The sequence below is a fragment of the Anser brachyrhynchus genome, assembly GCF_964034855.1.
Source record: "Anser brachyrhynchus genome assembly, chromosome: 1".
NCBI classification, from domain to species: Eukaryota; Metazoa; Chordata; class Aves; order Anseriformes; family Anatidae; genus Anser; species Anser brachyrhynchus.
The window spans coordinates 14,707,160-14,719,538 of NC_137694.1; the positions used below are offsets into that span (position 1 = coordinate 14,707,160).

General features: G+C 41.1%; 1 protein-coding gene across 2 annotated transcripts in view; it reads left to right on the forward strand.

The window, feature by feature from the left end:
• The first annotated feature begins 3,626 nt into the window (after window positions 1-3,626).
• The window catches only part of CDHR3 (cadherin related family member 3), a 34,285-nt gene continuing 25,532 nt past the window's right edge, over window positions 3,627-12,379 (forward strand). Inside the window, exons 1-6 of one of the 2 annotated variants that reach the window (XM_080590227.1) lie at window positions 3,627-3,781; window positions 6,806-7,008; window positions 8,191-8,359; window positions 10,599-10,684; window positions 11,878-11,972; window positions 12,077-12,181. In XM_080590227.1, the coding sequence (XP_080446353.1) occupies window positions 3,712-3,781; window positions 6,806-7,008; window positions 8,191-8,359; window positions 10,599-10,684; window positions 11,878-11,972; window positions 12,077-12,181 (728 nt within the window). In that variant the 5' untranslated portion in view covers window positions 3,627-3,711. The remainder of the gene's footprint in view (window positions 3,782-6,805; window positions 7,009-8,190; window positions 8,360-10,598; window positions 10,685-11,877; window positions 11,973-12,076; window positions 12,182-12,379) is intronic. The other variant, XR_013950464.1, reaches the window with a different exon arrangement.

Below are 12,379 nucleotides of genomic sequence, written 5' to 3' on the forward strand. Positions count from 1 at the left end.
AAGTTTTTTGGTGTAGGATGCTGAGGTACTGTTTTAATATTTTAGGAAAGGTTACCAAGGCAGCAGATGGAGTAGCTGTACTGTTTAAAGAGAAAGGAGATGAAAATAAAACTGACAGTCTGGGCAATTTAATTGGGGAAATAACAATAAATACTCTTGAACTGAAGTTGGATCAGGTGTGGGAAAATTCTCCTCAGGCTGCTCAATTTTTGGCAGGTATTTATCACAATAAGAGCAAAATGTCTCTTCCTGTGAGTTGGCTAAGCAAAAGAGAGCCACTACTCTGGCTGAAGCAGCCATTAATGAGAAAATTATGTCTTGAACTTCTGATGCATTTGAAAAGTGAGAGAACTTTTCCTTCCCGTTGACAGACTGGAAGTCAGTTGAGAATTAAATGTGCAGGAAAAAGATTGATGTCCTGAACCTGCACATGTTGTTATGCAAGTAGACTATGTCTCTGATGTTGGCCTCTGTTAAAATCCCCAGCTTTCCTGAGGACAAGCAATTGAAATTTTGCACATCTAATTCTGTTCTTTTCCACTTGATATCCCTCGCTTCCCATATGCTTTATTTCTGCATCCCAACCTAACACTGGAGCAGTCTCTCACACTGTCTGTTGGTCTTTCCCCTGGAACCAAGACCCCTTAATTTCTTGAAAGGTGTAGCACCTTCCTCTCACACTCTCTATCTTACCTGACCCCCCAGAAGACATTTTTTCTAGAAATGCATTTATTTCGACAGTGCTCTAAAATGCCCAGGTTTCAAATCATCTTGAAAAACAACTAGTGATTAAAAACCCAGCTTGTTCTTTGACCTTTTCATGTGCTCCAATTAATATTTTCCTCCCTCTGTTTTGCCTACAAACTCCCTGGTTATATTCTTGCTTGCACTGCCTTGACCTCTTTTTGTCTAGCTGCTTTATATCCCCAGGAATCTCATTCCTGCCCTTCCTGCAGTGGCAGAGGTGCTGCCAGCATCATCAGCAAACTCCTACCTTGCTCACCTTTTCCTAACCAGCTCTATACTTGCCAATCTGAATATACTTATTACTACTTGATTTTCTCCCTCTTCAAGGCTCTCTTCTAACTCCGGCATCTTTCTCACCTCATTCCTCACAACCTGGCAGCACGGACCAGAGAACCACAGAAATCCTCTCAGCAGAGGAGTATAAAAAAAGGGGGACCAAGGAAGGTATTGAGAGATATTGGCAGTGACTGAAAGAAGAAAAAGCCAGAGCCCTTTCTGCTCATAGGCGCTCCTCCTGTGTGAGCTGCCCTTTATCTGCTCTCTCCTCCCTCACTGTGTGCTGCACTGGGCTCTCCCCCCATCTCCCTGGTCACCTTCATGGTCTTTTCTCACAACATACTTGAACCATGAGGCTTATCAGTGACTACCTGAAAGCCCTGGAGACATATTTAGAGAGAAAACAGATATTAACTGCTCCATGGGTCTTCACATAGCACCTGAAAACCATTGCACTTCCAGGGGAAGCTGGGGAAAGGCTGGCATTTTAATCACATATGTTTTCCAAATGCCTTCACTATACATGTCTCCCATATCCCTCTATGGTGTCTTTAGCACAAGATGTACAGAGGAAAGTCTGATTTATGTATATGGACACTGAACTCCTGCTGAAAGTAGATCTGTGTGGGTTCTGATATGAAGGAAGGAGAAAACAAAGAAATAAGAATATGTATTTATAGGGAAAAAAACAAACAAACAACAACATAAAATAAAATAAAATTAAAATAAAATAAAATTAAAATAAAATAAAATAAAAACAGATTAAGAAATAAGAAAAGAAAATAAAGGACAAAAAATGGTGACCTCTGAGTTCTGGGGAAAGCTTGGCTATTCAGAGCATCAGATGGGAACAGTCCATCAAGCTAGATATTAAACAAATGTAAACATGTATCTGAAATACTTTAAAACTTAGCCCAGATATTTCTCTAGTTTCTTCAAGAGTACAAGAAACAGCAGTACAATGGGATAGATTAGACACTACAACTAAAAGGAGGTAAAAAATCTACCAACAGTTTTACACTGTGCTGGTAATGATTAAAAGATCATGAGCTTATTGTCCAGGCCTGGTTCATGTCTGCACACACAGGCCTCATCTTTGTGAGGTATCCATTCACATCAAAAGCTTCTTTGTGGATCCAGAAAATGCATGTGAAGGGATGGGCAATGACCTGGTATGTAAAGGGCCAGGCTAGATTTTTTTTCCAATATAAATACATTTACATTAGTATCATATCATCGTAACTAAGTTATTTGAGGGTGAAGTTCTCCATATATTTTTTCTAACATAATACCTAGGCACACTTCCCCTGGGGCAATGGAAGATTAGTTTCCTCAGTACTACAGACCAATGCAGTGTGTGCTCACAGGATGATACGGTGTGGCCACATTTACTTGTAGACCAAGGCTGCATCTGGACTTGGCAAGAACTAGAAGCACTTTAAAATAGATGCAGATCAACCATCAAATGAACATTTCTTGTAATTCCCCAAAGCAGTATCAGATATGTGGGTATGGCTCAGCTCCGATCAGTAGGTTTTACTGATGCATCTTTTCCAGGGTCATAGCAGCAGATTCCTCCCAGCTACAGCCGTCCTGTAGTTTAAGGTGTGCATACAAGCACAGCCAATGCCCTTCCCAGTGTTATGCTAGCTGTTCATGTTCAGCATGTCCAATTAATATTCTCATACTATACAAAACACAGGAGCACAGGATAGAGCTATCCGAACTAGTGTCAGCTTTCACTGGGACAGCCGCAGAGTGTCACGGAGAACCATCTAGAGATACTAGTTTAGCTCACAACTCAGTGTGGTTTCTCCAGAGTGGTGTTAAACATGAATCACTAAGTCCTGCCTCATGGCAGAGCTGATAAGTTTGTATGGAGGCATTTAAGAATTAACTGGACAAATCCCTGAGTAACCTGATCTAATTAGGCCTGCTTTGAGATGGGTGTTTGACCAGGTGACCTCCAGAGGTCCCTTCCAACCTAAATTATTATATGAGTTGATGCTGATGCACCTATATTGCATCCAGTCCCAGTAATAGTGCTACCTCTATAATACACTCTGCCAAAAAGTGCTAGGACTGCCCTTAGATCAAAGAGAAAAAATTGCATGGGTGTATTGTGGGGCTAGCTCTCTAAATGCCTAATCCAAGGGAGCCAGTGGTGGTTCATGCTGTTCCTGAGACAGCTACAGCAAAACTGACTTTGTCATGTACATATGCTGCAATTTCACCTCCAGGTATGCAGTGTGTGTGGTCTGAGTAATTCTCCGATACCCAGAGAAAGGAGAAAGCTTCAGGTTCTTGGTGTAAGAAAGCATGAGTATTTGATCCTGGTCTGTGAAAAGAGCACCTCATTTGCCAGAGGTATGAAAGCAGCACAGTACTTCCACATCTAGAACTTGCTGGTTTCTTTTCATAATGCTTCAATAAATAAGATGATTGCAGTGAAAGGATTATTCATGTCTGTTTTCTCAAGTGTGGCCCAGGTCTGTGGATGGAGTGTCAGCAAGGAGCAGTTCTCTGACAAGCAAACATGCTGGCAGTGTTTAGAAACTCCCTTAGAGACACGGGTCCTTTGTTTAATTTCTCACTCCACAGCATGACAAAGAGGAAGAATTTAGGTGGAGCTGATTATAAAGGAGGGAAAACATACCATGATCTTCCTTCAGTTGGCATCCTGGGGACATGAAGGACAGGGTCATAAAGACGATGAAGAGCACACTCCTTCTCTTCATTTTGCTGGGAGTAGTATCTGGTAAGAACATGATTTCATTACGCTGCTAAAATTAGAACACTGTTGGCTGTTGTACTTTCTCTTGGGAGCTTTATAATACATATTTAAGGATCAGACACGGATGGAAAAAATCAAGTAACAATTATTTTTCTACTGAAATAGATTGAGCTCTGTGGTTACAGCAGTATAATGAAGAGAATATGACCCCTCAGTAAGACACTTGGCTGGAAGAGGCACTTCAGCTTGTAATAACCACTGCTCAGTAAGAAAGTGTTGGAATGGGAAAGGAGGTCAGTTCTGCAAGAGACAATATCTATTAACAATACTCCAGTATTCTCCTTTCAAATATTGATAACATTTGTATCTAATCAAGTAAAATAAGCAACCAAACAGAAAAACACTTGTAGAGGTTATTAGCAGGGTATCAGTGTTTTTGCCCATGATAAAAACATGGAGGTTTTGCCAATATGAATACATACATGTTAGCAACTTAAAGTAGCAACTTAAAGTAGATCTTCAAACATCAATCTGTGTGGCTGACAGAGTTGTTTGTAGCAAGCTATCTGCTCAGGTAGGATCACTTTGCTTTCAAGGAAACGAATTCTTCCAGTCCTCAGAAACTTGTCAGTATTTGGTGTTTTACCTTTATGACCCCAAAACTGTAATCAGGACACTGCATGTGAATCTCAATGTTTCTTGAAGAACAGTGTTTTTTTAATGTGCATGGTTGCAGAGAAAGAAAAGCTTGACGACATGACTCAGGCACACTGTAAAGGCTAACAAATCACACATAAATAAGACTTGAATATACATATACATCTCAAAGCCAATTTCATGATTGCTTTATCTTGGGCTCACAACTTGTTAATGTTTGGGGCTGGTAATTCAGTTAGATAATGTATTAAATTTCTTCAGGCATGGTTCATCCTCTGAAGTAAAGAGGTAACCAAGGACTTGTGAATACAAAAGGAAGGCTTTTGTAAAATCAACTGGAAGAAGAAGACGCCATTTAGATACATGATGGAAAATTTCAGTTAAAAAAAATAAAAAGCAAAAAGCAAGAGCTTATGATTTAGAAAGACAAATCATGAATAAACTGCCAAGGAAATCTTTAGAGATAATATGAAAATAGCAACTATCTTCTTTCTTCATTTCTGAATCCTGAAAACGATTTCATTGATTTTATAAATGGTTTCCATTAATGAACTCTGGCTTGCTGTCAGTAGCAAGTTCAATGTTCAGCTCCACTTGTGGAAATGTATCCCCAGAAGGCCCTCTCAGCTCATTCTCTTTTGCATGGTCGATTTCTGTTGATGATGTTTTCCAGAATCTTTAAGAACATTGATAAATGCTTAGTCCTTCACTGGGACTTGTGAAGAAGGGGAAACATAGGACCCCATGCTTTGTCTCAGGGGCTCATCTACTGCTATTACTTTTGCTTGTTATGAAGCAAAGGCACTAATATCCTGTCTTTGATCCTATGGGGAACATTATTTGAGAGTCCAGTAAGAGGAGCAATGTCTAACACGCAAAGACAGATCATTTGTGATCTGTCCCTAAAATGCTCCAAAATGTTGCTAGTGAATCAAAGAAACAAGATTTTGGATAGTTTGGCGCAAAAGTCACCAAGGCTTCTTCTAAAGTCATTGAAATCACTGGAGCTGAACTCTCTCCTTCCAGATTAAAGATCCTGCTGCTCTTGGAGGTGTGGCAGTTTTAGTGCCTCTTTGGGAGCTGATGTGGGCCATCCTTCCCCAGCCACATGAGAAGGGGAAAGAGGGAAGTGGTTCCATCCTACCAGTGTAGGATGTAAGTAGTGTAGTGCAAGGGAGCCCACTGCCCTTTGGCTCCGTTCCTAGGGCATTTCCCTTGAACTCCATTCGGAACCTGAGCATCCAAGTGTGACTGTGCTGCAGCCCTAATGACCTCAGAATAGTTTCTCTAGCAGCTTTTTACCTTGCAGCTGCCCAACAAAAATAAAGGCTTTGTGAAGCTTTGCTACAGTAAATGCTGTGGTATGAGCAGCCTGGCCCTCGAGTGAAGAGTATCTCCCACCGTCTTGGCACACGCTGTGTGGAAAGTTTTACTGAAGGCAGCTAGCTCCCTTGGCAAGTGTTTTGGACAAGCCAGCAAAGCCCCCCAAGCAACATTCAGTCCTGCTGTGGTCTCCTGTTGAGGCCAGTTGAGGGATATGAGGGTACTAAGATGTTGTTTCAGGGCATGCCCTAAAAGCTGACCTGATTTATATTTTCTACACGCTTTTCAGGAGATAAAGCACCACAGCCCCCTGTTAAAATAACACAAAAATACCCGTGATAAACATCAGAGCAAGCACAGATTTTGTCTTGGGGAGTCGGGAGGCCTGACGGAGTCAGCAGGGAGTTCACCCGAGGCCATGGGATACCACAGCGCCATGCTGCAGCCAGGCAGTTGTGAACCACAGGGTGCCTTCGTGGGACCACGTCTGCCCTGGGGAATGGATGGCTGCTCTTCCGTGCTCGGAGCGGAAGACAAAACAGCACAACCCCCAGAGCTGCTGCTTACATGACTTGTGAGCCGGGCCTGCACACAGCTGTGCCAGAGAGATTAAGAAAAGGGAAAATGGAGGAAGTGGGCGCTGCAGACGGTGTAATTCACAATGAAGATTGCTTCTTTAGCATCCTGGCCTGTGCGGTTCAAGGTGCTTTTTGGTGCAGTTAGTGCACAGAGGCAGCAGTTAGCTAGCACAAAGGGTGAAATGAAATAATAGAAACAAACACTGTTTCTTTCCTACTATATAAAGGCATATATGTAGGCAAACAACACAGTAACAACACTACTTAAACATCAGCCACCCTAAGTGACAGTAGTATAGTGCTGAATTAGAGAAGAGATTCCTTCTTTTGCCATTAGCACTGGATTTACTACAGTGCAATGCCACCATTCATAAGCAAAAAGAGAATCGGGCCGTTTTGTGCTCATTAATGGCATCTCCTGGCACCAGCTGTGTGCTCCTGCTAGCCTAAGACTCCCAGAAGTAATTTTTCATTCATTTTCATCTTGCAGGAAGAAGAATCCAGTTGCTTAGGGGCTTACCTGCAACAAGGACTGTTGAAGAAAATTCTCCAGCTGGTGTTTGCGTTCATACCTTTAATGTAACTCTTTCTGCATTGTCTTCTGAAGGTGTTGCAAGACATCCTACCATAGTAAATTCAAATCCACTTACAGAAGCATTTGATATTGAATCCATGGGAGATCTTGTATACAGGGTGAGTTTTACATTTAGCTTGAGCAATGCTCAGTCCTGTAGGCTGATGTTTCCTGGATTACTGAGAACTGACAGAGCACAGTGACTCATCTTTTAATCAGAGAAGAGCTGCAAATGCAGACCGCCGTACTATTTGGACATGCTGTGATAGATATGACAAATGAGTAGCAATAGTGATTACGATTTTAATTGCATCTAGGCAAAAACTGCTTATCACAATAATTCTGTTTATTCTGTGATAGAAAACATGATTTTCTAGAAAGTCTGAGGTGAAGAAGGACATGTAGGACCTGATTCTGTTTTGAGGATTTATCCATAGTTTTTCAACTTAATTAATATGAAGTCACTGTGAATTTAAAGTGGATTATTTAAACCACATGCAGCTCTTACTTGGACACTCTCACCTCGAATTAAAATGAATTTGACTCACTTCCAAAACAGAGTAAGCTGAGTCAGATCAAAGCCAAGTTTAACTTGGAATGAGGGCTGTGACATATGAGGAAGTTACCTTGAGGTATGAAGTTATCACACTTCCACACATCTGTAATCTATTTCTATCTATTGCGTACTCTTGTCCTGTGGAAAATGCAAAGTAATTTTGGTTGTTTCAGGCTAGTTTTTATTGCTGGATAAATTAGCAAGTATTACCTCACATTTGTCACTGGCAACGAGTGTTCAGATGCATAACTTGTCATCCCATTGCAACTCACTTGTATGTCTGAGCCTGAACAATGACACTCAAGAGCACTTTTGAATCCACTTTTCTGGAAGTTTCCAAGGAAGTTCAGGTTTTCACAGAATTTATACAACGGCACTTTTCTATTTCTCTTTGCTGATGTTACTGGGAGAAAATCTGAGGGGAGTAAGACCATGAGCCCAGGTGTCTGCAGCTCATTGATTGACACAAGGTGGGATAGCTCCTTCCAGGCTTTCTCCTCCCCAAACTGTCCCTCATACAAGAGGTCCTTGAGTTGCTCTGTGAGGCCACAACATTTTGGTCTTTCCATTCTCCTTTTACTCACATTTCAGCCAGTGGCAAGGGTTGTGCCAGCAATCAGAATATGATCTAAAATACTCACTGCTTACTGATGGAAAATGACCTGTTACTGGTATTCTTTCCTATAGAATGTAAATTACATCTATTTCATAATGTGCTAATAATATTTTTTTTTTCTATTTTCAGGTTGTTACCACTGGAAACCCTGTCCTAGATTATGAAACGATGCCAAAGCGCCTTGATTTACAGATTTTTGTTGAAGATACAAGTGGGAGAACTGACCTTAATACACTGACTGTCCAAGTAGTAGATAAAAATGAACCTCCTGTATTTCGAGGAAATATGGCAATTCAAAGTAAGATAGTGGTGGCATTTGAAAAGAACAATACTCAAAAAGCTGACATCATATACAAAACAGAACTGCATACAGTGCCAGTTGTTAAAGTGGTCCAAATGTTTTCCATTAGAAAAACAAGGGAAGAACAGGGTGATGTTTTTATCAAAGCTTTATTTTGCACAAATATTTGGTATACTTAATCTCTGGAGATGCCCTTCTGTTTTCTTGAAGTTTTGACCAAAAGTGATGGAACCATTTAAAAACATTTGAAGAATGTTTATATATATATATAAACATACACACACACATATGTATAAAAGCAAACTTATTTATATCATTAGATACATATACTATTTTTAATGTGAAGTGACATAGGGGTATATATTGGAAACATGAAGTTTGGTGGGGATGTAGCCAGTATACTGTGGGTCCATGTTTCAGTAGTTTGTTGAAACTGGACTGATTTGGAGAAGCAAGATAAATTTAAATAAATGTATGTTGTGTATATGCAAGAGTTTCTCGGGGAGAAAAACAAAGACAGCAACCTGCCAGTGTTTTATACCTGTATATCACATTTGCACCTGCATGTGAAAATTAACTGGAAAATCATTCTGAAGAATGAGATCTCCTAGATTGTGATTTATGGTGGTGTAAATGGAAAAAGGCAAAAAATTGTCTTCTGCCTGTGGCAGATGACAGTAAGCCTGGCTACTTTTCAGGCTTACCTGAAACCAGGTTTTCTTTCAGACCACAGGCAAAGGTGCAACAGGGAGAAGTCTGCAATAGCGTTAGTAAAGAGGCTGGGGTGTCTGAACTCATAACAGCACCTAGGCAAGAACATTCAGTAATTCAATACTCAACATTTTTTTTTTCTATCTGAGAATAGCAAGCTGTGGTCTGCTCATGGTACATATTTGTAAGCGGGGTTCCCTAGATCTGGAAAGCAGTGCTGTTATTTAGGCTGGTGGCTTGCAGCCCCGGGAGCGATCAGCAGGGCAGTGTGGCTGCAGCCTAGCCATCCAGTGCTGCAAAGGGCAGGGCTTGTCTGCAGGGACAAGTTCAACGCAGCCATGCTCAAATCAGCCCGCTCACTAATGCCTCCCGAGCACGTTGACATTCCCACTTCCACACAATACTTAGTTTGTAAAGCAAATTAGCTTCCCTGAGGGAAAAGGCCGCGTCATCTTCTCGGTGTCAAGGGTGTCTTGCATATCATGGGTGCTGCTGGAATCTAATAATAATTAAACGTGACACTTCAGGGATCGGCACAGCATGAAGCACACTCTACGTGGGAGCTTGTTACAAATAAGTGCATCAGCTTAACTCTCAGCTAGAGCTGCCATAAATTGGTGAGCACAGATGTCTGATCTGTCTAACTGCGTGGCTTTAGTTAACAGTACCAGCCACAATTAGACGCTAATTGCACATTCGTTGGTTATTAAAAAGCATCTCCCTCTCATTAAACTTTATATTCATATTGTTGTCCTCTGGGAACAACTCATTACACTGCTCTGGGATTCCCACTGCTCTGATGAGAAGCAGCAGTCAGCAGGGGTCACAGTGGAAATTAATAGTCCAGAAACGCCAGGGCCAGCAGACACAAAAGGGCAGAAAGCAAATAATGGGATCTAAAGATCTGTTGTTTTGCTAATCACTCTGGCCAAGGAGAGCTAAGCCTGTTGCCTGTGGCCCAGTATGGGATAGCCCAGTTGTGAGAGCTCCTGACATGCAAAGGAGCGCTCACAATACTTGTACAGAATTAACACCCTTAATAAGGCAAGAGTAATAAGCGCAGACCATCCGCTATTTATTTACCTCACAGATGTAAAGAAAGAGCAGAAAAGAAGAGGAAAAGCTCTGAGGTGTCCTGGCAGGGGACAAGGGTGGATGTAGAGGGGATGGGAACCCAGCATGGAGCTATGTTCTGCCTATCTGCATGGTAAAGGTAGACACATGTGTACTCCATACCCCATGGAGCAGCTCAAGGAAGACCTGATGTATAGTATAGATCAGCCTCCCTAAGGCATAATTCAGATTGCATCTATCAGTGATGGTTTTCTGTTTACAGATAAGCATTTTTCCTTTTAATCTTTCGAGTGTGTGTGTTCTTTCCTGTGATGATTTTGGAACTACACCGGTGAAGTGAGAACACACATTAGTCAGTAATATGCCTGGACAGCTTCAATTTATCAGTATGTTTGCTGTTGTGTCCTTTATTCTTATCCAATTAACACTTAGTACACTTATATCTGTGCAGCTGTAACGATCTACATCTTGGAAGGTACACCTCCTGAATGCATTTACCAAGTTCATGCAGCTGATCCTGAAAATGGTGGACTCAAAGTAAGTTGAAAAAACCCCAGAGGTTATATTATCCACTGTTTCTGAAATGCTAATTGCTAGCATCTTTCAACAATGCACTTCGTCATCAGGAACATGGGAAAAGGTTTTGTCAGGAAAAAAGAACCATTTTCAATAATAAATTGAGAAAAACCAGCCTCAACACTTGGGCTCAAATTGTATTTTGATTTCTCAGCACTCCAAAATTAAGGGGTATTGAAGGCAGAGTTTGATACAGTTAATCAGAGATACAGTAGAAATCATGTCTCTTTTTTAAAAACTGGCTTGCAAAACATTTTCAGTAGATGAGAATGATTAAGTGTAAGTAAAGTTTTTAATATTGTGTCACAATGAAAATTCTTTCAAATGAGGCGGTAAGGAAACTGCTTACAAGGCAACTGAATCTCATTTTTGTGACAATCCTAGGGCAAACCGTGACCCCCCAGTTAAGAAAATGGATTAGCAGATCTGAAAATACTCTTGATATCAGCAAAATTCCTGGACAGTGATAACTTTGTTTGCAGAAAGGAAAAAAGTAACTCTGCACTAACCTAAGAACCATTTTGTAGCTTTGCTGTGTTGACTTTTGTATTATAAAAGACAGCATGTACAAGAACAGAACCTGAAGATGTTAATTCCACATGTAGCATTATTCAGGAAAGCAATTACCTTGACATCCATCCTCAGGCTTTATCCAGTCAAACTACCAAGCCCCTGTGGGCTGGTGAGGAGGGAAGCAGAGGCGAGGGGATTTATCTTGTGCACTGGTACTGTTACAGTACACATTTGTGTTGTGCAATGCACAAAGCATCTGCAGCTATGTGCAGGTGCTGACCACTGTGTGAACACCAAGCTCGCACTCCCTCAAGCACCCCATGAAAGTCCACTCGCCCCTCCCCAGCCTCTCCCCTTGCCTGGCCCCCAGACTTTGTTACCTCCTGCACAGCTCTTCTTTAGTCTCCCAAATCCAGCCCCAGCCTTTCTTCTCTCTCCTCCTACGTGGAGGTACTCTGCTGCCACCACAAAAATGATTTTGCCAGCTGTGTTGTGGCTCTGACCTCTATGTTAAATTCCCGTTGCAGGTCTGGGATAGTAGGAGACACTGTACCTTGGCCCCTTCTACAAGGCAAGGCAAGAACAGAAGGATGCTTTAACAAAAGGATACAAAAACTAATGCATTGTGCTCTTTGTTTCAGTATTCCTCACTCCCTGCATCAGTGCCATTCCTGGTCTCAGAAAGTGGAACCATTTCTTCCAAAAAAGAATTTGATTATGAGAAAGATCCATATTGGTGAGAATTTATTTAACTCATGTGCTCTTTTTATTAGCTTACTGTAGGCAATGTTTTCCTACGTAGCCACAGAGTGATTCTTGTTTCGTTTTCTTATTTAACAGGTACTTTTTAAATATAACAGTGACAGATCCAGAAGGACTCAACTCTACTAGAACACTGAATATAAATATAATTAACATCAATGATGAAAGACCTTACTTTACCATGTGAGTGAAAAACTTCCATTGTAATGAAAATGTAGATGTTTTCCCAGCTTTACTGCCTTGGCACCAATGGGAGGGTGTAATACAGGGCAAGCTAATATAACAACAAAGTACTACTGAAAACAGTATTTTCATTTTGTTATGAATCCTGTTGTTTTACTGAGATTTGCTCTCATTTCCCTTTTTTATTCTTATTTATAT